Raw genomic sequence first — 27,670 nt, 5'->3', positions numbered from 1 at the left:
GAGAGAGAGAGAGAGAGAGAGAGAGAGAGAGAGAGAGAGAGAGAGAGAGGGTCATTGGATGCAGGAATCGTGACGGGGATAGACCAATAATTTCAGACTAAATGAAACGCACGGTGGCGTACAGAGGAGGATCGGTGAAGACTTAAAACCTTAGAGAGGGGAGGGGGGAATCAGTCAGGGCGGAAAGATGCAATTTATCGATATTTACTAGCTCTACAAAAGTGAAGTACATAAGATAAGCAATCACAGTACCCCGTGACCACCATGGACAAGCTGACGAAGACTTGGGAGCCGGTGGGGGGGCGAAAGATAACAGAAAGAAAGGATGCGTGAAGAAGGGAGATGAAGGAGAGGAGGGCGAAAGAGGATTGGGACAGGAAATGAGAGGGAAGGCGAAAAGAGAGCGGAGTGGTATGGTTATTGAGTATTGGAGGAAGAGCGGGGAGGGACAGGAGAGGAGGCTAGGGTTGCTGGGAAGGAAACTAGTTTAGATACGTAGATGGGAGATGCGAGGGCTATTTAGGCTGTGAAGAGGATTTGTAGAAGGGAGAAGGTAGGAGGATGTAATAAGGAACTGATAACCGGTGTATATATAAGTGTTTTGATCCTGAGAGAGAGAGAGAGAGAGAGAGAGAGAGAGAGAGAGAGAGAGAGAGAGAGAGAGAGAGAGAGAGAGAGAGAGAGAGAGAGACGTAAGTAGACTGCCATTGCTTCAAAGTCACTTTAGTTGTTGTGGTGGAAGTTTTAGAGTATGATTTCAAACCACTGCCAGCTTAGAGGAGTGATGGAATAGTTCATACCTTTTAATGTCTATTTTTGTTTTACCTCAGGGACGTGATGCAGGGTTGTTCAAATTAAGTGACAAGCTGCATTGTATCATTAGCAATCAAAGGGATATTGGTGCGAATAACTATTATTGGCATAGCATACGGTAGATTGTCAGGCGAGGAAAGCCACTTTACAACTAGCGAGAAGCAAACATCGACGGTTGAGCTGTTGAACTTTACTCGTACACGTGACGCGACATTATTCACCCCGTGACCTGACCTGACCTGACCCGGGCTTGGGTTCAGCGACTCAGTGGAGTGGACAGTGGTGGTAAAGGTCACTCGCTCTTTCCAGATTGACTTCGACGCAGTCTTCGCCCTCAACCCTGACCTCGCGCCTCAGGACCAGAATGTGATGCCCCCGCCCAAGCTGGTGAGTCAGCCTACCCCCATCCCCTTTGCCCTTCCTCCCTCCCCTCCCCCTGTTCTTCCATCCCCACCGCCCAGTCTCAATTCGCCCTTCCCTCCCTACTTCCCCCGTCTGTCCCTTCACCCCCACCTTCCACTACCGTTGCACCGTATAAGCCACACACTTCCCACTACAAGGCATGTTTGAAAAGGCATAGGTACGCCCACCTGTCACTGCCCCACCCCCGACCCCTCCTTCCACTACCACTACTACCACCTCTCACTGCTGGGTCTCCCCTCACCTTCCCAATACAGACCCTCACCCCTCCTCCCTTTTCCCAGAACGTATTCTCCAGCACCTCAGATAAACACGCGCACGCAACGCACGCACGCATGCACACCCTTGTATAGTCCCGTGGAGTGGCGTGGATTGGCATGGAGGGAGAGTAGGAGCAAGTTAATTGGATTGGTGTGATGGATAGTGAAAGGATTAGATTCAGGTGGTGTTTGAAGGATTTTTGTGTGTGTGTGTGTGTGTGTGTGTGTGTGTGTGTGTGTGTGTGTAAAGAGGATTGAAGACCCCATTTTACTCAAGATGAAACAAGGTGCTACGTACGAGTAGATGTCCCTTCCCGCCTACCCCCTTTGCAGGACATATAGTGTGGGTGGATAGGTGAGTGAGTGTTCAAGCTCGTAATTTCTCCCTTACCCTCTTTGACCCTCGCCTACTTCTTGCCTGCCTCTTCCCCCTCCCTCTCACATATGCCTGTCCTTTTTTCCCCATTCCATATCCCCTCCCCATTCACTGTCACTCTCCAAGTTCCCTCTTTCCTTGCCCCCATCTAATTTTCTCACTACTTTACTTCCTTCGCTATATATTTATATTTGTCTGGTCTTTGAACTGTTCCTGACTTTTTTTCCCACCCCATAAGCATCTATCTTCTTACCCCAACCTCGCCCTCCCTCTCCCCCATTCGTGGTGCCCCATGACCTCGTTGCGGGGGCCCTTTTTGATCAACCACCCTTACCCTGATTATCTCCCTTGTCATCCCCTCACCCCCCTCCCTCACACCCGCGAAGTGTCACAAGGGTGAGTAGGAAAGGATGCCTGTCACAAGTTCGAGGGGGAGGAGGCACGTGGGAGTATTGAAAGCCTCATGGTAGTCGTGTTTGCCTTTCCCCCTCCCTCTTGTAGAACTGGGCTGCCTCTGTTACTTTGTCATCGCCCCCCAACCCTCCTTCCCACACCACCACTCCCAGACTTCTATTCTCATCTCTCTCTCTCTCTCTCTCTCTCTCTCTCTCTCTCTCTCTCTCTCTCTCTCTCTCTCTCTCTCTCTCTCTCTCTCTCTCTCTCTCTCTCTCTCTCTCTCTCTCTCTCTCTCTCTCTCTCTCTCTCTCTCTCTCTCTCTCTCTCTCTCCATGTATGGTGTTTTTTTTTTTTTTTTTTTTTGCTCTCCCAAAAAAACAGAGATGGTGAATATGCCAAGGAATATGCTAAACTGGCATGGGTGAGGGATATACAGTTAATTGTGTTAGTGGTGAGCATGAGGGCAAAAGTGGATGGGTAGGTGGATGAAGGAGAGGCAGTTGGGCATCCTGCACGGAGTGTCACCGGTGGTGATGGTGGTGGGTGTTACTGATTGGGTCATACTTGTCAGGGTATCCTAGTGTTGTACATGTGTGTGCATGTCTGAATGGTAGGGAAGCATGTGTGTAAGGAAGAGTAAAGTGTCAAGTGGGTTTGTGTTTTAGTGTGTGTGTGTGTGTGTGTGTGTGTGTGTGTGTGTGTGTGTGTGTGTGTGTGTGTGTGTGTGTGTGTGTGTCACTCACCCCTCCTGTATCAGGGTGTAGTGTAGTGCAGTAATCACTTAGAGGTGTAGTTGTCTATACACTGTAATACCTGGTTTATGGGATGAGGGAGAGGTGGTACCCCTGTAGTGCCGTGTCCTAAGTGTTGCTGTCGGGCTCTTGCACCCTGCCTTCCCCTGCTAGTCTCCCCTGCACCATCAGGACGATGAAGATGAAGAGTCCAGCTTGTCCGAGGCAGATCTGAGTGACTACGTGCCAGGCCTCACCGTGGGGCCAGTGGTTAGGGGCTCCGGCCGCATCCTGAGGTCTTCCCGCACCCACAGCAACGTGCCTGCCGCCGCTCTTCACCCTCAAAGGCCTCCATCTGCCCACACATCCCACTTGCCCCGTCCACCTGGGCATCAGGTGGCTCGATCTCAGTCTGCCTCCAGACTCACCATGGTACGCCAGACCCCCTCTCCCCCCAGCCTGCAGCCTCTGTCCCCTACCCCAATGCCCTACTGCTGCCTGCTGTCTCAGGCCAGGCCACAGTCCTCAAAAGCCCCAGGGGCCATGTGAGGTGGTCTGTAGGTGGGAAGTTGTTTCCCTTATCCCTGCCACTGTGACCCTGCCCTGCATGTCCCTGCCCTCACAAGTGCATGTGCTTCAGTAGATAAAGCTTTGTGTACTCTAACCTTGAGCTGAGTGTGGCGGTCAGTTCTACTAACTAACCCTTACTGGGTCTTTTTTTTTTTTTTTACAGGAAAATAACAGCTTTTCTGTGCTTGATTGTGATGTTACTTTTCTTAAATTACTTAGAAGTTGTGTTTTTTTTTTCTTTTTTCTTCTTTTTTTGTGAATTCAGTCTTCGGACAATGCTTTTTTCCCCCCGCCTTTCATTTGTCTAGTGTGGATTTGCTGTAGGTGAGTGAACCTGAACAAGTGGAGTGGGAGTCTAGTGTTTTTAGAACTGGAAAGGTCTCCATGGTGACACATTGAAGGTCAGCTGATGAGTCCCTGTGATACTGTCCCTCTCTCTCTCCTGGGTCTCCTGGGGTGTGGTTTGTTGTGTTGATGAAAGGAAGTCTGTACCCATCAAAGCTGTTATCTCATGTTGGCATTACAAATCAAATCATGCCTTTCAATGTCAATACCATTTTGAGGCTAAGCTTTATAGAAAACAACTTTGAATTCAAACATAAAGCAATAATACAAATAGTGATAAAGTACTATTTCACAAACAAAAATTTAAATTGATTTTGGAGTTAGGATTGTATTTTACTTTAGGTCAAGTAATTGTTGCATTGGTCTTGGCCCACTTTGTTAGCCTGGCAGCACTTCCTAATAGCCTGAGCCATCCCAATTGCTTTATTTACCACCCAGGTTATGTTCATCCCATCCCACACTGGCATGCACCACATGCCCAGGCTACACTGGTGTTGTGCTTAGTCAGGAAATCCTTCACCATACATTCAGCCTGTCCAAGAACAAATTGGTGTATACTGATATTCTTGTGGGATGCTTGCTTATCATGCTCTTGAGTTTGGAATTGTTCCAGACTTGGGTCATTCATTTACCTGGAGGTAATGTGCTGATATTTGTGTGTTTATGAAAAGCCACCTCATGAGGATGTTCCTGGATGGCACAGGGCATCATGGTGACTGGCAGGCTCTCAGACAGTGATGGAGTGGTAACACCAAAGTTGTGCTGTAAGGTGTGAATCCACAGTTCATTTTCATAACAGTCCAACAAACTGGGATCTTGGAGGACTCCACTTAATGCCAGAATTTTGTTAGTGGCCAAGATATAGATATCTTTAATTTATGATTATTATGAACAGCAAATCTATTTTCATTCAGTCTTCTGAGCTGTGAAGACTTGACTGTTCTTGTTGTTTTCAATGAGATGATGCTCAATCTTAAAAATTAAGACATGTTTTTTAAAGTCACAACCAAAATTTTTTAGTGAGGGAGAGAACCCACAAAGGATGGCTCCATGAAGGACCTCAAAAGTACAAGGTAGAAAATGGCAGCACCTCAAACCAGCTCTTAGGAATCTGTTAATATATATTAGTTGTCATATATTGTGGAAGAGGCTTTTCCCTTTACTAGTAAGTTACTGGCAACTTGTACTGGGATCAGTTCAAGCAGAGTTCTTCACAACTCATGAATATGCACACTACTGAAATGTTGTGTGTCCTTTGTATTCTTTGAATTGTATACCTTATAATTAATGCCAGCCGCAACTGTTAGATTACTTCAGTTAACAGCTTACATTTGTGAGAGGAACAGTCTTCTTGTCACATTTGGTGGTTATATCCTGCTTGCCTTTTATGTGCAACTCTACTGGATGTCAGTTTAGGGGAAAATATCAGATTAAATTCATGAATGTTCTGAATATTGACCCCATTCTCCCTAGCTTGGCAAGATTTTTAAATTTTCAATACAAAATTACAAATATTTGATATGTTTCATCTGTGTAGCACAGGGGGTATTCCTGTTTCACAGCATATAGTTATTCTTGACTGATTTGTCCTCCATTCCTGCATTACAACAGGCCAATTGGCAGACTTGATGTTTCTTTATCAAAAATCATTGTGACTAGGTTTCCAGTTTACAGTTAATAATACAGCTGTCATCATACAAACATTTTTAGTGCGCATTTCTTTATTGGCTTACAAGTAAGAGTGTAGCGTATAATTACTAACCCTCGATGACCCTCTTAATGCACCAAGTCCCTCTCCCCCCACCTCCATGCGTTCCCAGGATGATGATGGTGATGTGGATGATGATGATGATGATGATGATGATGATGATGATGATGATGATGATGATGAAGCTGTAAGTAAACACTCACACTACAGTTACTGTATTCTATGTCAGTCCTCAATGTGTTCTGTCCCTTGTCATGGTCCCTGGTATACCAATTTTCACTTCACAACGTCACCCTCAGTTTTGTGGCCTCAGACTTCTTGCCTCACCTATCACAGCACCAGTCCATTAAGAGAATATAGGAATTTAAAATGTGTTGATGTTGAAACTGACATGAGGTATGTAATTTAATGATTAGAAACAACTGAAAATGGTAAAAAATATTTATGGGCCTGAAGCTTGTTGTTATCTTACTATAATCATGTGGTCTTCAGAAAGATCTACAGGTAGAAAATTGCCATATCCCATATAAGGATGAATGCAAGACTTGCTTATTAAGTAGAATTTGCCATTGCCATACATGGACTCATTTGTCCCTCAGATGTTCATGTTTGGATGTGTATCAAGTGAGCCCAGAGTAGTGTTTTGGGAGTGTGCCTGGCCAGTGAGTCTGAGGTGTCTAGAAGTACACACATTTCCCTGTTCCTGTCTCTGATCAGTGCTGATCAGTACTGCCTGTCCATCCCCAAGCCCATCCCACCCACACCTATTCTTCACTCCACCCACAACCACCATTACACCCATTGTTCCGCTTGTTTGTTATCAGAACTACATTTTATACAGAAAGGCTTGTAAAATGTACAGGCATGTCAGGATATTATTATTATTCTTGTTGTTGTTGTTGTTGTTGTTGTTATTATTATTATTATTATTATTATTATTATTATTATTATTATTATGATTATTATTATTATTATTATTATTACTATTATTATTGTTGCCCATTACTAAGATATACTACAACTACTCATTTTACTACTATATACATTTTTTTTAGTGTTCCAAAGCATGAGATAAAGTGAAGCCCTGAAGTATTTGAAGTACCACATATATTGTGTAAAAAAAATCACCTCCAGAGAACTGTTCCTGTCAAGTAACCAAAGTTGTTATATCGTGACTGTCAATGCTACTCTAATAGTGTAGTGCCATGGCATGTAAGTAGTGGTGAGCAAGGTTGAAGTAAATACCCACTGCTGCCTAGGATTGTTAGGAACATTACCTGATCAGGGACATCTGGGGCAATCTTGGAACCCAGTATCCTGTAGCTATACTCACAAGCAACAGTGTCTTGCAGTATTGTGAAGAGTTGACAGCAGAATGCTTGAGGATCCATTCCAAGTTTCAGTTTGTGGTAGGAAATTCATACTTACCTAGTTATTTACTTTCTGTAGCTTGTTCAATCCTGCCATGGAATTAGTTTTGAGGCACGTTGCTTAAGTCTGTTATTTCAAGGTTTCATTGGATTACTTGATTTTTGTGGATGCAATTTTACAGAATCAATAGTGTCAATGTGCACAAGCCTCAGCAGTGCATACTCAGCTTTGGTGGCAAGGCTGGCTGAAACCTGACTGAAGCTTTTAAAATAAGGAAATATGTTGATATGGAGCTGAGCCTTTTATATATTTAATGTAGATTTGTTGTTGCAGGAAACAGGTTATATGGTGAATGTATTGATCACTGAAAGGTGATGAGTGTTCTCCTAGGGTAGTGTGTTGCCCTGCCCATCATAGTGTGAATGCCACAACACATTATAGTTCCACATAGTCATAATTAGTAGGATGTAGATGTCCTAAAATGTTTAATCCAGTTATTTCTTGAGCCTGTCAGTCATGCACTTTCTATGATCTTATAAAATGAATGTACTATTTGCAATTGACTCTTAGTGGTGGATTGTGGAGCAGTCATGATATTTGACTGTATAATGAGAGGTGATCTGTCTTGTGATTCCTTGTGACAGGCTGTGCTGTTGCTGCCACTAGGAAGTAAATGTGTATTAGTATGTCAGGTTATACTCTTACTAGCTTGGGTGTTTTTTGTCTTATTTGTAAATTTAAATTAAAGTAATAGTAGTGTATTCTACAGTGTAATGACCTAAATGTCTTGTGCATGACTAACAATACTAACATTTGACAATATTATAAACTGGTATGATACTGAATGAATATCTTGTTCCTCTGTTTACACCAAACAGTTTGGTGTACATGATTTTTGCATCATTGACAGTGGATTCATCACTGGATACTGGTAGATATTATCTAATCATATTCACAAAAATACTCCTTGTTATCTTGGTATAATTGTATAATGTGTGTGATTGTGTACTAATGTCTTCCCTGTCCCCCTATCCCCACAGTACACCCGGCAGTCACAGGTCTCCCAGTCAGCAGCCACTCCAGCAACTAGGAGCAAAGGTGGGCATACACTTCACAATTCAGAAGAATTAATATTATCAAAACAGTGAAAGTTTTTATATTAGTATATCAGTGTAACATAGAATAATTTTTCAGATGCTTCTAGACCTCGACCCAGCTACTTGGTCAAGCCAACCCCTCAGAATGGAGAAATACGTTCAAATTTACAAAACAAAATTGGGCAGTCCCAGGCCCGATCAACAGAAAACATCTCCACATCCACTGTTAGCAAAGGCTCATCTGTTGCTGCCTGTGAGTGGTCTTTCAGGCAAGAGTAGTAGTACAGGTCCTTCATCTCTAATCCAGCAATATTGGGAACTGTACAGTGCCAGATTATTGATTTTGCTGGATTACAGAGAGGTTTGGTAGGAATACACCTAACCCAACAGTTAATCCCTAGAGTGTCGTGCTTTCTTAGAGATAGGGATCACGTCAGATTACACTTTTTCATATGTTTTTTATTTATCCCATAAAATGAGAAAAAATAACATTTGATATGTATATTATTCCCATGCCATAAATGGAAGTGTGGCTACCATACAATTCTAGTTTTTGGAACTTTTCCCTTTTCAAATCTTGCAATATCAGACTAGGGCTACATGATTTTATATTTATATTTTTTTAAAGCTTTATTCTCATCTTTACATACACTTTCCACAACCCTACAGTGTGTGTAATAAATAAGTACTTCTTTACATTACAAATACCTATAAATAAACAAGAATTGTATGTTCAACAAAACATTAATTTTAGAACTTTCTGTTTTCCTTTCCAATTACTCTGAAATTTTGTTCCACACTTCTTATACCTTACTGATTATGGAAATAACTTCCAAGGAGAAATTAACTTACATTTCTATCTGATGATTTTTTGGGGAAATACAGCAGCCTGCCCTGTGTAGCCAACTCCACACTAAAACATGTATAACAAAAAATGTATCCCTTTCCATTATTGTAGCTTTTAATTTCAATTTATTGCTTTGATGTTTATATATATATATATATATATATATATATATATATATATATATATATATATATATATATATATATATATATATATATATATATATATATATATATATATATATATATACACACACACACACACACATATGTTTCAGTTCCTACAAAAGTATTCAGTCCATAATAACTTTGAGCTCAAAGGATAGGTATGGATATGAAAACCTTGACTCCTGATTTGTCAAAATATTCTTTGTTACTGTTAGTGACAAATCTTAACATACAAAATTGATGGCCATAAAATCGCTCAAAAACTAAATTGTATATATATGTACTAAACACTTCCCTAAGAGGAACATGTTTATCTGTGTGTGTGTGTGCGTGTGTGTGTGTGTGATTCACATACAGTTGTCTGCTTGTCACCCAGCCAGCTGTTACCCTGTGGAAAGAGCTCAGAGCTCATAGTGACCAATCTTTGAGTAGGACGGAGATCACTTACGCACACACCAGGACAGCAAGATCACAACCTCTCGGGTTACATCCCATAGGATGCTGCTAGATGAACAGGGTCTATGCATTAAGAGGCTTGCCCGTTTGCCTCACCACACCTGGGAGTTGAACCTGGGCCTTTTTTTTTTTTTTTTTTTTTTTTTTTTTTTTTTTTTGTTAGACAAACATGCTAACCACTACACTACGCAGTGTGTGTGTGTGTGTGTGTGTGTGTGTGTTGGGGGTGGGGTGCATGTGCGTTCGTGCGCACTCTAAACACTGTGGGGGTTAACGGGGAGCTGCCGTGGTACAGTGGTACTGTGCACGCTTTGGGGGCCAAGTGGTCATCAGGCACATGGGTTTGAATCCTGGCTACAGTTCGAGGGTAGGAAGGGCATTCACTCGGGGTAACGGTTCCCAAATGCCAGATCCAAAAGTCCTTCATCAGGAAGCACCATTTCAGCCCTGACAGACTAGGGAAAAACTAGACCGGGGGTGGGGGGGATTCATCTTACCTTTTAAAATACCCTGTAAATCAGTACAAGTTGATTAATAAGTGGGGCTGTACTGATACTATTGCTGTATAATTCACACAAGCTTCACACAGACACCACTCGTTTTTTTTTTTTTTTTTTTTTTTTTGTCAATTTTTTCACTGGTGTTATGGCAGGAAGTAAAATTAGCAGGATTAATAATAAATGAAAAAAAAAAATGGAATGGCTTCCCTGTGCTTGGAAGTGATGCCAGCAGATTATCCAGCAAGTACCTTGTTCTTGTGACCTGTTTCACTTTGTAATGCTTCTTAGGTCATCCACTCCTTGCTTCTGTTATTCTTGTACTGCTTCTGTTTCACTATTACTCTGTTTCCTCAGTCCTTTTCTTTTCCCTGTCTCTTAAAAACTTTTAATACATTTTATCATCTGTCCAACAAATACTAGTGGTGGCAAGTTGGTATGGCAACCCAGGAAATTAGTGCTGAATTTGTGATGGAATTGGAATAGTGATGGTCAACCTATTGTGTGTTCTTGACTTATCTTTAAGGAGTCAATTGACTGAAACCATTAAATGATGAATACAAATACCATACATAATGCATCTTTTTTTCTATGAATTGGATTTTTTTTTTTTTTTTTTTTTTTTTTTTTTTTTTTTATTCTATGAATTGGATTTTTTTTTTTTTTTTTTTTTTTTTTTTTTTATTTTATTCTATGAATTGGATTCCTATCTCCTATTTTTTCTTCGTGCCACCCCACCTTTTTCAAGTCAGGTGTGCAAGATAAATAGATAAATTAAAATATCCAAGTGATTAGTACTTTGAAGTCTTAAAGAGTTGGATTAATAGTATCCTAATTGAAAATGGATAAATTTTAGTGTACACTAAAAGTCTCATGAGTCAGTATTCAGTAAGTCAGAAATTACACACAAAGTGTACCTACACAGTTATAATTGTTGCAACTTGCTGTGAGGATATGGCACTTATAAGAGTTGTTGGTTTTAGTTGAAGGCTGGGAAGTTCAGCCTTTGCAGGAGCAACTCCTTTGTGCAGTCTTGTTTACTGAATGTGATCTTTTATGTTTCATGGAAATATCACTTGATTTTTCTTTTTCTTTTCTCTCTTTTCTTCCAAAACTATGTGGCATTTCTTTTATTTCAGTGTTATTGTTGTCAAAAAGGAGTTCATCAATGATCCAATCTTCATGTTCTATGTATGATCTTTGTAATTAATCTACTTGTTTCCTCTGGTTTTCATCTCTTCCCTTATCCTTGCTATCAGTCCACTGCCTTTCTCTTGAACTGAGCTGTTGCAGGTTGAGAGAAAAAAAGGGCAGATCAGACTGCATCAGGGATGTGCCATTGCAAAAGGCTAAACTTGCCAACCTTCAACCAGAACAAGAAGCAGCAGTCCTTAGTGTCATATACTCAGAGCAAGGTGCAATAGGAAGGGATGGAGGAAGAAGGGGATGAAATGGAAGAGCCTGAGGAATGGTTTCCAAAGGTTTCTAGTGATATTTCATTTAAATTATAATTCCAATAAGTCAGCAAAGGCTTAGCCCCTGTTATGCTGACTTGTGGAGATATTAGTGTCTTATCATAGCCTTAGACTATCACCTAACTTCTATGATGCTTCTGACAAGGGGGCACTTCTTAAAGGCTGTGATGTGTTTTACGTTGCCTGGGAGTCCTGACCACCTGTTTACACTGGAACCCTCACTAACCCCCCAGCCATACCGCCCGCAGCCCGCCGGCGCAGTAACGTAGTAAAGGAGGTGGACCGCATCCAAAAGAAGAGAGAGGAGAGGAGGAAGCAGCAGGCAGAAAAGAAAGAGGAGAAAGAGGCACTCATGAATCTTGATCCTGGCAACCCTCAGTGGGAATTCCTTAACATGATCAGAGAGTTCAGGTGAGAGAGAAAAGCAAGACCTCTTGTGTGATATGTAGGTGAGTGTTGGTTGATCAGGACTAGGAAAAGAAAGCAAAAAGGAGATCTTTGGTCATTGCTTTCTTGAGAAAATCTATAAAAATATAAAAGGAGGGGGAAAGAGAAATAAGAAGGCCGGGAATGCAAGAATCATATGTACTATGAATTTCAATTATGGTTTGTGGCTTGTGAAACTTGCAGGCTGGGAAAGGGTTCAGCCCTTTTTTTGCATAAAGTAGTAGTAGTAGTTACACTACAGAAGAGATTTATATAAGCAAACTGAGAATAGCTTGGTCACACTACTGGAGACAACTGAATAGCCTTTTCCAGTCAGGGAAATTTAAAAAAACCAAAAGTTGATTCAAATAGAGGAGAAATCAAAGCCAGAGGAAAATCACTTAGGTCTTGATGATCACTTATAGCCTGATAAGTAAGGTATCTTACCTTGATGGTCCTGATGGGATTCAATCCTATCATGGCAAGTTGATCCTGCCTTTAGGTAAGTGTCTTACTGTTTCCAAAGCTGGGCATCTCACAAAATACAAACAAAAAGAAAATAAGTAAATAAGCTGGTAGTTGCTTTCTCAAACAACTGCAATAGTAATAATCGTTCCTTCCTTTTGCATTTAGGAATACATACTGTTATTTGAAGTCTTTTGTTACTGTGTTTATGAGACTGTCAGTTCATGAGGACTGAAAAAATGTACTTTTGTTCTCCACATACAGATCACAACTTGAATTCCGCACACTGAGGGATGGGGACCCATTAGAAGAACACCAAATTACTGTTGCTGTCAGAAAAAGACCTTTAAATAAAAAAGGTAGGTAAATGTTCCCAAATTAATTACATTGCTCATATAATTTTAAGATTTGTATACACTTCATGTTTTTACTATTCTTGCAGAAAACAGTAAACGAGAAGTGGATGTGATCACCATCCCAAAGAGGAACACTCTGTATGTTCATGAACCACGCACCAAAGTTGACCTTACCAAATACCTGGAGAACCAGAACTTCCGATTTGATTATGCCTTTGATGAAACCTGTAACAACGAACTTGTTTACAAGTGAGTGTTATTTCTTTGCTCTCTATGTTTTGACTGCTGATGCACTAAAATTGCTGCCATTTAATGTGTATTAATGGTTATTTTTATTTTATTTTATTTTTTTATATTTATTCATTTAGTTTTGTTTTATTTTATTTTATTTATTTTTTTTTTTTATTTATTTTACTTTTTTATTTTTTTATTATTTTCATTTATCTATTTATTTATTATATATATATATATATATATATATATATATATATATATATATATATATATATATATATATATATATATATATATATATATATATATATATATATATATATATATGTGTGTGTGTGTGTGTGTGTGTATATTATTTATTTTGTTTTCTTTTGTTTTCTTTTGTTTTCTTTTCCTTTGTTAAAAGTAGTTTAGTTTTGTTTTATTTCATTTTATTTATTTTAGTTATTTTAGTTATTTATTCATTTTAGTTATTTATTTATTTAATATTTATTTATTTATTTCATTTCATTTCATTTGTTTGTTTGTTTGTTGGTTTGTTTGTTTGTGTGTGTGTGTGTGTGTGTGTGTGTGTGTGTGTGTGTGTGTGTGTGTGTGTTTTCTGAATTCCCTTATGATTAAGTAGGTGTTATATATTTGATTTACTACTGTCTTTCTTGTTGCAGATATACTGCAAGACCTTTAGTTCAGACCATCTTTGAAGGTGGCATGGCAACATGCTTTGCCTATGGTCAGACAGGTTCTGGCAAGACTCACACTATGGGTGGTGACTTCCAAGGAAAGAATCAAGATTGTGCGAAAGGAATTTATGCAATGGTGGCCAAAGATGTATTCATATACACAAAAAATCCTAAGTATAGAAATCTTAACCTTCAAGTATCAGCAAGCTTTTTTGAAATTTATGGTGGTAAGGTGAGTTAAATACAAATCAATAGTGCAAATTTTTCCCAGACTGTTTGTGCAGTGGTTAGCATAGAGATCCTAGTAGGTGGCAATTGTGTGGGTAGATCTTTCTGCATTTTGTAATCTGTATTAAACTGTCAGAGATTAGATAGGAACATGATTGTAGAGGTTACCTCTTCAGTTAGGTTTTAGACATATTCTGTAAGACCAGAAATGTTCCATGCAAAAATGGTGTTCCTCTATCTTTATTTTAATGGGAGAGTTGAGTCAAGAAAAGGCATCTGTAAAACCTGTCAAATCACTGTGCAGTTGTAATATGCTGTAAAACAGCAATCCCATATAAATTATAGCATAGTAAATTCTGCAGATTGGTAAATGTTTAATACTGAGTGTGGAACAGAAACCTCTCTTTAGTAAATTTTCAGATTAATCTTCCTAATAATCTATATTTTTCTCTGCTCATGTAAGATAGACTTAATAGTGTTTTTTGGTAGTGAAATTTTGATCAGCCTTTAAGATACAGATGTTAAAGGTTTCATATATATAGGAAATACCTTATATATTTTATATGTAAATTTGTAATTTTATTCAGAGATTTTGAAATTAGCGAGTGTTTAAGAAGATGAGAAAATACACATATTGAAGTAATGGTTGGGCCATATGTAATAAAATTAGGTGAAGCATGTGAAACATTTTGAAATGAAAAGTAAAGTTTGCTAGGCAAAGATATTTCAGTTATACTGATATATCAGAAAAAGGAAAGCATTACTTCATTATTCTTTAAAAAAAAAATTAGTGGGCTAAGTCTCTCTCTCTCTCTCTCTCTCTCTCTCTCTCTCTCTCTCTCTCTCTCTCTCTCTCTCTCTCTCTCTCTCTCTCTCTCTCTCTCTCTCTCTCTCTCTCTCTCTCTCTCTCTCTCTCAAAGCTGTCTGATGTAGAACTCAGGAATCAAATAAATCAATTATATAAATTAAATTTGAACCTATAACTTAGAAGAAACCAATATGTGTAACATACTTAAATTGGTCTACCTATAAGGAAACAAATAACAGTTTCTCTCTCTCTCTCTCTCTCTCTCTCTCTCTCTCTCTCTCTCTCTCTCTCTCTCTCTCTCTCTCTCTCTCTCTCTCTCTCTCTCTCTCTCTCTCTCTCTCTCTCTCTCTCTCTCTCTCTCTCTCTCTCTCTCTCTCCCCAGGTGTTTGATTTGCTCAACAACAAAGCAAAGCTGCGGGTCGTTAGAAGATGGAAAGAATGTGGTGCAGGTGGTGGGTTTACAAGAGAGAGCATGTGAAAGTGTAGAGGATGTTCTGCGCCTCATCAGCCTTGGCTCCCAAGTGCGTACCTCTGGCCAGACTGCTGCTAACAACCAGTCTTCACGCTCCCACGCTGTCTTCCAGGTGAGCCTAAGACAGGCACAGCACTGAGGGTTCATCTTGTCATGGTAGTCTTGCATTCATTTGTGCAGCCTATATTGGATGTCCCCCCTCTTCCTCTCCCCCCCCCTTCTCTCTCTCTCTCTCTCTCTCTCTCTCTCTCTCTCTCTCTCTCTCTCTCTCTCTCTCTCTCTCTCTCTCTCTCTCGCTCTCTCTCTCTCTCTCTCTCTCTCTCTCTCTCCTCTCTCTCCTCTCTCTCTCTCTCTCTCTCTCTCTCTCTCTCAATCCACCAAGAAATTACTTCATAGAATCAGGGATCATTTCCTCTGTTTTGTAATAATAATGTATAATACCTGTTCCACAGTTCTGTCCCCAGCTGACCATTTAGTTCTTTCCTGACTCATGATTGATTATCTCAGTGGTTTGCTTTACTGTCACCCTGAGATTTCCTCCAAAGTAGGTAGACAGAATAAGATGTCACATCCTGCTCCAGAGAAGTATTAAAAATGCAGAGGAGGGGTTTCCTAATCATTCTATTTATTAACTCTTTATATAGCCCGTTCACTTTTTCAGTGCAAGTAGTTTTCCCCACAGACCAATTCTTTGCTTGCAGAATTTCTATAGCATTATTTAATTTTGGGCACTATTTTACTTACTGTGACCACACATTACCTTTCACCACAACTAGCAAAGTTATTTCAGTATAATGGTTATAGTAAAGAAGGCAAAATACCTCCTTTCAGATTATTCTGAGAAATTTGGATAGAATAGAAAAGCAGGGTGACAAGGCATACAAACTGCATGGAAAATTCTCTCTCATCGACTTGGCTGGCAACGAGAGAGGAGCAGACACTTCCAGCGCCAACAGACAGACCCGTAAGACAACATTGAAGCTTGTCCTCTTTGTAGAAATTAGAATGAAGCTCTTATTATAGTGGAAGGCTGGCCTTTTCCATAAAGCATATGGCTTTCATGAATTTAGTTGTAAGCATCCTTTAAGTAAGATAATTTTATATTAAGTTTTTATTTATCTTGCAATTTAAGCTGATTTTATGTGGTGCCACATGACCATGTTTGTACCACCAGTTGTAGATATCATGGCTTGTTCATAAGAAACCAGTAAAACATATGCTAATCACTGTAGGTCCATTATGTAGGTAATACAGCGACATCATGGATTCCTCATAGTATTATTTTTTAACTTGAGGTTACAAGGATCCAAGGTTACAGGATCCATCACTTTCTTCTGAAGGCATAGCACTAAACTTGAGGATTACAAAACTCAGGGTATTGAGAACACTGTAAAGATGCTTATTCGTTCCAGCTGCATGGCCTAGATCTCTGTGAGTGAGTGTGTGTTTGATCCTCTCATTCAAAGCATGATTCATCGGTGTGGCAGTGCAGCACCATGGCATGTAAAACTGTGTTTTGTCCTTACATCCAGAGTGATGCAGCAGTGCAGTGCCATTGCATCTGAAAATGTGTGTGTGTGTGTGTGTGTGTGTGTGTGTGTGTGTGTGTGTGTTTAGTCCTCTCATCTAGCGGTGCAGCAGTGCATAGCCATTACATCTAAAACTGTGTGTGTGTGTGTGTGTGTGTGTGTGTGTGTGTGTGTGTGTGTGTGTGTGTGTTGTCCTCACATCTAGCAGTGTGGTGGTACTACATAGCCATCATATCTAAAATTGTTTGTTTTTTTGTGCTCACATCTGGTTGTACAGCAGTGCAGTGCCATCACATCTAAAACTGTGAGTGCATATTTTGCCCTTACATCCAGAGTGATTCAACAGTGTAGCGTCATCACATCTGCCACAGTAGCGAGACACCATGTATGGTTTTTTTTTTTTTTTTTTTTTTTTTCTCCTCCACAATGCAGTGGCACTGTAGCTGGGCTTCCTCTTCCCTGTCTCTTGTATGCAATCCACCATGACTATAGTGTTGTGGCTAACAAGTGGTTTATCCACAAGAAATTTGTATGCTTGGATATATGAACTGTACACAGAAATGTATATACAGTACATAGCATGTGTGTATTTATTTTTGCTGTCTGTGACAGCAGTGGTAGGAATGTGTGACTCGCATGCAACAAAAGTGTGAAACTCGAGGAAACAATGTGTGAAAGTTGAGATTATAAGAATTTAGGAATCAATGCAAAAATCGAGGGGTTACTGTATGTGACTGACATTGCCATTGATCTCATTAGAATGCATAAAACACCATAGAGACCTGAAAATGTGATAGCCATGTTCTGAGCAAAATCTTTCATACCCATACCTACATCAGAATGAGGAAAAAGTCTGGTCTTTGTGCTTTATTTTCTGATGTCATTGATGTCATAACACAAGGAAGGAAATAGTTTGAGAAATTTCAGTTGTGACATGTTAGCCAGAGCCACATGCTGGAATTTATTTATCCCTAGACCTCTATAAAAGATCAGTCCAGCTGTTGTGTTTATATCCTTAAGTGCTTGTAATCAATTGATGGGGAACTTTTCAAGCTGTCTGTTGAAATTCAGCACTTCTATGTAGATAAGTTAATTCTTAACATTCTTAACTATACCATTTCTGCTGTGCTATAAATGTAGACAGTCTTGTTTAGTGCACCTCATTTTATAGTCTGTATCTATGTACATTCATTAAAGTAAGTCTTTAACTTTGGAATGCATGTTAAGAATCCTGGCTGGAAAATTGTAAGACTTTCATCATTGTGATTTGCATCATTGTTATATATACATATATATATATATATATATATATATATATATATATATATATATATATATATATATATATATATATATATATATATATATATATATATAGATATATATATATATAGATATATATATATATAGATATATATATATATAGATATATATATATATAGATATATATATATATATATATATATATATATATATATATATATATATATTTTTTTTTTTTTTTTTTTTTTTTTTTTTTTTTTTTTTTTTTGCAGGAATGGAAGGAGCAGAAATCAACAAATCACTGCTGGCCCTGAAGGAATGCATCCGTGCTCTGGGGCGTAAAGGGGCTCATCTTCCATTCCGAGCTTCCAAGTTGACTCAGGTGTTGCGAGACTCTTTCATCGGAGATAAGAGCAAGACTTGTATGATTGCCATGATCTCCCCAGGCATGGGCTGCTGCGAACACACCCTTAATACCCTCAGGTAAGTTTTGAGCAAGAAGCTTACCGCTTTCCCTAATGTCAGCTCACCAAGGGTTGTACCTACAAGTAGAGTAAATGCTGTATTTTAAGGGGAGATTCCAGTAAGAAATATATATATACACAGATTTATGAAAACACATTGAAAAATTTTTGAATACTGTTTCATATAGTTTAGTTTACATATCCATAGTATGAGCCCATGTGGCATTTGCAGGTCTGTTGCAATACATATTAAACAATTATTCATTCAAATATAACTGTTTGTGTTGTGACTGAGATACTTCATGGATTTGGCTACTGGAAACTTGCTACATTTTTTTAAAATCTTTAATTTATTGATAGTGTTTATATTTCTTACAAATCACCATGAAAGCTATTACTCGTCCACATCATAGTTACTTGATATCACTTTATATCTCTTCAAACATTCAATATTCAATGATTAACTTGCTAATTCACCATGATATATAGAAAACATCAAATTTATAAACATAATGTCAGTCATTGCCATTAATGTTCGATTAGAAAAAGGTGCATTATTTTAGCATCATATCAGTTCACATAGTTAATCCATACAGTGTTTAGTGCATATATATATACATACCTTCTGGGGAAGTGTTTAGTACTTATAAATATGATTTCATTTTTGAGCCACATTATGGCCTTCAGTTTTATTTTTATGTATAAGACCTGTCACTGACAGTAACAAAAGAATATTTTGACGAGTCAGGAGTGAATGATTTCATATACATACCTAGCTTTGGAGTTATATAGGCTGAATACTTCCATAGGAACTGAGCCATATTTGGGGATTATCTTGTTTTTTTTCGATACCTCTGTCAACATGCATATAATATCAAAGCAATGAAATGAAATTGAAAGCTATGGTATTGGAGAAGGATAAAGATTTTGGTCATAAATGTAGCTGTGTTGGCTACACAGGGTGGGCTGCGGTGTTCCCAAAAAAATCATCATATAAAAAAGTAAGTTACTTTCTCCTAAGAAATTACTTCTATAATCAGTAAGGCATAAGAAATAGGAATTTCAGAGTAATCAGAAAGAAAAACTGTAAGTCATAAAGTTCATAGTATATTCTATTCTTTGAGAATTGCAGGTGTAGTAGCCACAGCCTTGAGACATGGGGTGTTGCCAGATGCACATCCAACCATTTTCTTGAAGGTACAATTCTTGTTTATTTATAGGTATTTGGTAATGTAAAGAAGTACTTATTTATTACACACACCATAGGGTTGTGGAAAGTGTTTGTAAAGGTGAGAATAAAAGCTTTAAAAAATATAAAAATAAAATTACACATCCCAAGTCTGATATTTTGAGCTCTGAGAAGGGAAAAAATCCAAGAATGAAAATTATGTGCTAGCCACACTTCCTTTCATAGCATGGGAATAATATATATCTGAAATTATTTGTTATTATTCTCATTTTACAGGGTAAATAAAAAACATACAAAAAAAATGCAAGACCCTTATTTCTGACAATGCACAAACAACACTGTATGGATTAATATTCCGTGTTTGATATTTGTACAACATATAAACCTATACTATACAAAACATAAGAACATAAAATGGTATAGAAATATCCTACAATTATTCTTCCTTCTCATAAGATACTTGATTTGTAGACTGCATTACACTAAAGTTTCACTTACTTTTAAAGTTATTACACACATCTTGGGCCCTGCTCTGGTCAGGTCCTCTGGAACCTCTGTCTGCTATTAAATTCCCCTATGTCATTCTACCCATGTTCAATTTGTTCAGGACTGTCTATTTCCCTCAAAAAGTTATCTTTATTTTTCATAACATTTTACATTAACATTTTACATTACCATTCACATCTCCAATTTACACACATGACCTGCCCGCAGGCTTGGTACTTGTACAGGTCACCAGTCTGAGCATAGGAATAGATTTGGAGGTGGAGCTTAAGTAGGTGTTGGTATGTTTCCATAGGCTACTCCTGGTGCCTTGATTGCTTCCTGGCCAACTTTCCTTTCTTTATTGCTCTCTCCATCTTATCCTCTACACTACAACATCCCTGCTAATCCTCTTTTGTCCTAGGCTGCTTTCGGCCAGGTGTTTTATGGCCTTCCTCTTGATGTTGTGTCCATGTTTGTTTAGTTATCCAATTTAATGTAGAGTTCCCTTGTCAGTGGCCTGTGTTTATAACATTTATCCTGTTTTAATAATCCATTTGTTTTCTTGTTTCACACATCTCCTTCTCTCTCTCTCTCTCTCTCTCTCTCTCTCTCTCTCTCTCTCTCTCTCTCTCTCTCTCTCTCTCTCTCTCTCTCTCTCTCTCTCTCTCTCTCTCTCTCTTTTTACACATATCAATACATAGTTAAAGAGTATGTTACAAAATATTTTTACATATAAGGTAGTACTTTACAGGCTAAAGGGAACATTTTTAGTGTTTCCTATCTAAAAGCCTAACTCTAAATGTTACTAACAATTGTTACTCTGATGCTTATGGCAACCAGACGTTCACACATTCCTTGAATTGCTGCAGATTCATTTTACTGAAGTCTATCTGCGCAGCAATTAAGGTGTTCCATAGTTTACCATAATGATGGACGTACTGGCATTAATGGTGCCAAGTAAGCTGAAATAATTCAGCAGGCATTAAAGTGACAGCCCGGGTGGTCACTTGTGCCCACCACAGGGGATGACGGAGAGCTTGGAGATGTGGAATTCGCTGTTGCTGTATTTTGTACATCACAGCAAGGCCCACTACATCCCTGCGATGTTGAAGGGAGCAGAGCTTTGGCTTATTTCTGGCTCCACTGTCCTTTATGAGCCTCACTGCCCGAGCCTATACCCTGTCCAGGAGGGAAAGATGCCTGCTCGCTGCTCCTCCCCAAGCAAGGCACAAGTACTGCAGGGAGGAACGAACTTGAGCCTTGTACAAGATCTCCAGGCCTTTGTCATCAAGGAGCCACAACATCCTCCTGAGTGACGCCTGCTTACCCGAGGCCTCCCTGGCTAGATGCTCTATGTGGTGCCTGAAGGTCAGCATGGAGTCATATGTTACCCCCAGTACATCCATCTCGTCTTGCCGCCGTATAGCTTGCCCCTCAAGGCTGAGTTGGAGGGGCGTCCTCAACCTTGAGATTACTGACATTTGTGTTTTGTTTGGGGCAAATTTTACTTGCCATTTGCTGTCCCACGACACAGTGCGGTTCAGGGTGATGTTCATGTGGTCGGCCGTGTCAGTCTCCTCCCCTGAGCTATAGCTCTGAGCCAGTGTGAGGTCATCAGCATAAGCTCTTACACTGGGGATTAAGTGCAGGAGGTCGTTTATGTAGATGTTCCAGAGCAGGGGGCCGAGACAGCTTCCCTGAGGAACACCTGCTCTTACTGCATGCTGTTCAGACTCCTGGCCATCAGTGACCACTTTGAGATTCCTCTCTCTCAAGTAATCACCAAACAGCAACAAGAGGGGCCCATCCACACCTGCTGCACGGAGCTTTGCAAGGAGACCTGCATGCCACACCTTGTCAAAGGCCCCTTCGATGTCAAGGGCAACAACTGCAGTGGCCTTCCCAGCATCCAGAGCAGCACTCCACTCCAAGGTGAGCAGCAGGTGCAGGTCAGCGGCCGATCTGCCCGGTCTGAACCCAAACTGCCAGCCACACAGTAGGTGGTGCTTCTCAAGGTGGTTTGTGACTCTTGAGGCCACTATGGACTCGAGCACCTTGCTGAGCACCGGCAGCAGGGACACTGGACGATAGTTTTTAGCCACTGTTTTTTCATTTTTCTTGTGTACTGGCACAACACTCGCCACTTTCCAGATACTTGGCCACCTGCTGGTCCATAAGCACTGGTTGAATATCGTAGAGAGTGGGCGAGCCAGCTCATCATCACACTGGCGAAGAAGCCGTGGGCTAACGTTATCAGGACCCACTGCTTTTGTCACGTCAAGTTTTGAAAGCACTGCCTTCACTTCCACTTCACTCGTGGCAAATGATAATTTTTCTTTCACTATGTTTGGTAGTGAGGGTGGAGGTCTTTTAGGGTCGGAGAGACACATCTTATCAGTGAAGTGCTTGGCCAGGAGGTTTGCTTTATCTCAGGCAGACTGTGCTATTGTGCCATCATCCCGGTGGAGGGGAAGAATGGTGTTCCCCCTAAACACACCTTGTTGCTCCTTAAGACTCCACCAGCGTTAAGACCCCACCTGGCCGCCCCGCAGCTTCCTCTTGAGATCTGTCACCCATTGCTTAGAAGCCCAGTCTTGAGTAGCCCTCATGTGGTCGGTTGCCTCCCTGTGTCGCTGTCTGTTCCAGGCTGTGGGATGCCTCTTAAAGGCGAGCCAGGCATGGTACTTTGCGTTGGAGGCAGCTCGACATTCTGGCCCAAACCAGGGTTGGTCTGATGCCTTGGTTTGGGGTGTGGAGTGGGGCACCCAGCGGTCCTGCAGGGTGTGAAGCAGCTCGGTGAACTGCCCCACCTGCTGGTCTGTCTCCACATAACACATCATCCCAGGCAGTAGTTTTGAGGGAGGCTCGCATAGCCTGCCAATTTGTCTTCTCCCACCTCCACAGTGTTCAAGTGTAGCACTCCTCACGCGGCCTCTTGAAACTAATCCTTGTGAGGACTGCCACATGGTCCGAAGTGCCCACAAAGTCTAGGGAAGAATACTGTATGGTATCGGAGGGAAGGTCGGTCACGACTGGATTGAGGGATGATCCAGAGCGGTGGGTGGGAAAGGTGACATAGTTGTGCAAGTCGTGCACAACCATGAGTGTGTTAAATGCTTCGCGCACTGTGTTTTGGTTTAAGTCACCAATAATTATCACATTTTCACACTTACTTGCTACCATCATTACGTCTATATTCACTGTCGGGTAGTCAATGAGTAAAGTGCCCTGTGACGGGGGGCGATAACACCCAACACAATAAACCTTTCCCGTTTCTGTCTGTGACTTTTAACATTAGTAATTCAAGCTCCTTGGGCACAGGCTTGGCTGGTTCAATGACCTTAACATTGAGCATTTCTTTGTAACAATAGGCCACACCTCCACCTTGGGTCGATCGGTCCTTTCTTTGCCAGGCCGAATATCCGCGCACAGGAGCATAATTCACTGGCGCACTAGCATCTAAGAAAGTTTCACACACAAAAACAATGTCAGCACAGTTTTTAATAATCACATTATGCGTGAATTCACCGAAGTTGGTGTGGAAACCTCTTAAGTTTGCCGACACTATTTTTACTTCACTAGCAGCCACCTTGGTGTAGTTGTGTGAGGTGTTGTGGCACGGCTCTCTCTCTCTCTCTCTCTCTCTCTCTCTCTCTCTCTCTCTCTCTCTCTCTCTCTCTCTCTCTCTCTCTCTCTCTCTCTCTCTCTCTCTCTCTCTCTCTCTCTCTCTCTCTCTCTCTCTCTCTCTCTCTCTCTCTCTTTTTATTTAAACTATTAAACACACATGTTCATTGTGGCCTTTGCTAAAGTTATTTTTGTCGTGTATAACTATTTTAAAGCATTACTGTGTGTGGTATAATAAATATTAATATTTTGCTAAGATGGATAGGCATATGTATGTAACCAGTGATTAAATCAATGTATAAATAATAAGCAAATAAATGGATTAATAAACTAGAAAATGATATGGTTATATATATACAGTATTTACCATAGAGGTCATATGTATCTATATGTTAAGTTCACTGGAGGTCAGACACGACCATATTTTTGTGTCTTTCTTATGGAGGGTTTGAGAGTCTGAAGGCGTAACCACTTGTGTGTGGACAGACATTGTACGTCCACCACAGCTGTGAGGGTGTTCCACCACACTACAGTGTTGGAGGAGAAGGCCCGTTGTTGGGTGCTGGAGCGAGACCCTGGCACCTCCAAGAGGAGATTGTTGCTCAATACCATTCTTGTATTGCACTCAGATCTCCTCCAGGTAGCCCTCAGGTCTGCTAGGTGAGGAACATTCTGGATCTGCGCCTTATGAAGCACTGTCAGCGCTGCAACTTTCCGGCGATGATCCAGAGTGTCCCTCAGCACCAGCCCATCCTCCTGTATCTGCTGCTGCTGCTGCTGTTGTCCCTGCCGCCATGGTTGCCGGCGAAGCTGCGTCTGTCTGGCGCCACTGATGAGGCGCCCTGCCCTCCTTTGCACTTTGTCCAGCAAGTTGAGATGACATCGGGCACTGGACATCCACATGAGCGGCGTGTACTCCATGATGGGCCTGACCTGAGCCTTGTACAGGGTCAGGAGGCCATCGGAGTCAAGGAGGTGCCTCAGACGCCTCAACAGTGTCACCTGAGAAGCTTTTCGGGCCACGTCCTCGAGGTTGTGAAGTGATAAATGTTTAAGAATCTTCCTCTTGAGGATAGATTAAAAAACTTTAGACAGGCAGGAAATTAAAGCAATAGGGCAGTAGTTTAAGGGATTAGAACAGTCACCCTTTTTAGGAACAGGTTGAATGTAGGCAAACTTCCAGCAAGAAGGAAAGGTAGATGTTGACAGACAGAGCTGAAAGAGTTTGACTAGGCAAGGTGCAAGCACGGAGGCACAGTTTCGGAGAACAATAGGAGGGACCCCATCAGGTCCATAAGTCTTCCGAAGGTTTAGGCCAGCAAGGGCATGGAAAACATCATTGCAAAGAATTTTAATAGGTGGCATGAAGTAGTCAGAGGGTGGAGGAGAGGGAGGAAGAAGCCCAGAATTGTCTAAGGTAGAGTTTTTAGCAAAGGTTTGAGCAAAGAGTTCAGCTTTAGAAATAGATGTGATAGCAGTAGTGCCATCTGGTTGAAATAGAGGGAAAGAAGAAGAAGCAAAGTTATTGGAGATATTTTTGGCTAGATGCCAGAAGTCACAAGGGGAGGTTTTGACACTTTCTGTTAATGAAGGAGTTTTTGGCTAGTTGGAAAATAGACTTGGTATGGTTCCGGGCAGAAATATAAAGTGCATGATATTCTGGTGATGGAAGGCTTAAATACCTTTTGTGGACCACCTCTTCATCATGTATAGCACAAGAACAAGCTGTGTTAAACCAAGGTTTAGAAAGTTTAGGACGAGAAAAAGAGTGAGGAATGTACACCTCCATGCCAGACACTATTACCTCTGCTATGTGCTCAGCACACAAGAGACTGGTCTCTGACACGGAAGCAGTAATCATTCCAAGGAAAATCAGCAAAATACCTCCTCAGGTCCCCCCAACTAGCAGAGGCAAAATGCCAGAGGCACCTTTGCTTAGGGGGATCCTGAGGAGGGATTGGAGTGTTAGGACAAGATACAGATATGAGATTGTGATCGGAGGAGCCCAACAGAGAAGAAAGGGTGACAGCATAAGCAGAAGGATTAGAGGTCAGGAAAAGGTCAAGAATGTTGGGCGTATCTCCAAGATGGTCAGGAATACGAGTAGGGTGTTGCACCAATTGCTCTAGGTCGTGGAGGATAGCAAAGTTGAAGGCTAGTTCACCAGGATGGTCAGTGAAGGGAGAGGAAAGCCAAAGCTGGTGGTGAACATTGAAGTCTCCAAGAATGGAGATCTCTGCAAAAGGGAAGAGACTCAGATTGTGCTCCACTTTGGAAGTTAAGTAGTCAAAGAATTTTTTATAATCAGAGGAGTTAGGTGAGAGGTATACAGCACAGATAAATTTAGTTTGAGAGTGACTCTAGTCATAGCCAGATAGTGGAAAACTCAGAAGATTCAAGAGCGTGGGCACAAGAGCAGGTTGAGTCATTGCGCACGTAAACGCAGCATCCAGCTTTGGATCGAAAATGACGATAGAAAAAGTAGGAGGGAACAGAAAAGGGGCTACTGTCAGTTGCCTCAGACATCTGAGTTTCAGTGAGGAAAAGAAGATGAGGTTTAGAAGAGGAGAGGTGGTGTTCTACAGATTAAAAATTAGATCTTAGACTGCGAATGTTGCAGAAGTTAATGAAGAAAAAGTTGAGGGAGGTGACAAGACACTTCGGGTCGTCAACAGAAAGGCAGTCTGACCTGGGGACATCTATGGTCCCCTCCCCAGATGGGGACTCCAAGGCTGGTGTAGGAGTCGCCATGATGATTTTAAAATTTTGGAGTGAAGGGTGTGTGTGTTATTAGGTGCTTGTAGTTTTGTGTTTATAATTTCCTTTTTGCAGTCTTGTTTCTCTAAAATATTGAGCACCTGTTTGAGCAGATGTTTTCCTCAGTTGGAGCACTTCCTTACCAATGTTATGATAAACTTTGATGTTTAAATTTCTCTATCAGATCTTTACCAAAGAAGGGAAAGCCATATCCATTGAGGCAAGGCAGTGTATTTAAAAGAACATTATGCCTTTGCTTTAGTAGAATCTTGGAAGGTTCTGTGTGGCATATCCAGTGTTCGTCCCTCTTGGTTAAGATGACAGGAAGTTTTGTTTGTTCCTGTAAATGGGCATAGTCAAGGCAAGGCAAGGCATATGGATACACATGCAAGGATTAGTTTTGCAACCACCTCCACATTAAGAGCTGAGAGTAGAACTGGTTTATCTCTGCTGAAACTGTAACAGAAAAAAATGTATTGGTAGTGCAGTATACATATAAAATCATGGCACTGCTTCCAGAATAATACAGTGTGAAGATATGATTTTTTCTCCAGCCATGCACAGTTGTATCATCTTGCTGTACCCAAAAGGTAGTCTGTTTTACTATCCTCAGTTATTTGCAACACAGACACCAATCACTTTTGAACTGCTTTGCTAAGATCAGGGAATTTATGGTTCTTTGGCATTTTATTGATATTAAGATACTGTTTTGGGGTAGAGGAGCAGTTATGAAAAAACACTTGTGTTAACAACAGGTAAATACTCTCTGAAGGTGGAGGTTAAGTGCAATAGTGATAGATGACAAGAAACTTATTTCCACAGGTATGCTGACAGAGTCAAGGAGTTAGGTGTGAGTGATTCAACTACTGAAGACAACTACAAGTCTTCCCCTACAGAGAAGGAACCAGAAGAAAATGGCACCAACAATGTGGACTACTCTACACTCTCTAATCTCAATGTGAGTCCTTAGCACTGTTCTTTTCACCTCCCTTCCTTGAAAGGAAATGTTAAACTTGTCCTTGCAAAATAGATCATATAAATGTTTGAGAGTAGTACAGTGTGTTCAGAGAAACATTCTCATTGATATGTCTTTGTTAGGTTCAAAATAAATCATATAAATGTTTGAGAGTACTACAGTGTGTTCAGTGAAACATTGAGAT

The 27,670-nt window shown here is 40.6% G+C and overlaps 1 protein-coding gene across 1 annotated transcript in view; it reads left to right on the top strand.

Moving 5' to 3' along the window:
* Window positions 1-27,670, top strand: part of LOC135105059 (kinesin-like protein KIF2A) — a 103,581-nt gene that overhangs the window by 65,715 nt on the left and 10,196 nt on the right. The window contains 14 exon segments of the mRNA XM_064012996.1: window positions 1,123-1,200; window positions 3,189-3,428; window positions 5,732-5,806; window positions 8,031-8,088; window positions 8,185-8,340; window positions 11,778-11,940; window positions 12,685-12,779; window positions 12,863-13,025; window positions 13,676-13,922; window positions 15,109-15,147; window positions 15,149-15,310; window positions 16,030-16,162; window positions 18,263-18,473; window positions 27,333-27,468. Of these exon segments, the coding sequence (XP_063869066.1) occupies window positions 1,123-1,200; window positions 3,189-3,428; window positions 5,732-5,806; window positions 8,031-8,088; window positions 8,185-8,340; window positions 11,778-11,940; window positions 12,685-12,779; window positions 12,863-13,025; window positions 13,676-13,922; window positions 15,109-15,147; window positions 15,149-15,310; window positions 16,030-16,162; window positions 18,263-18,473; window positions 27,333-27,468 (1,956 nt within the window).

Source organism: Scylla paramamosain, chromosome 11 (assembly GCF_035594125.1).
Source record: "Scylla paramamosain isolate STU-SP2022 chromosome 11, ASM3559412v1, whole genome shotgun sequence".
Taxonomy (NCBI): Eukaryota; Metazoa; Arthropoda; class Malacostraca; order Decapoda; family Portunidae; genus Scylla; species Scylla paramamosain.
The sequence above is the reverse complement of the archived record's forward strand: the minus strand, read 5'-3'. Positions and strand labels throughout refer to the sequence as shown.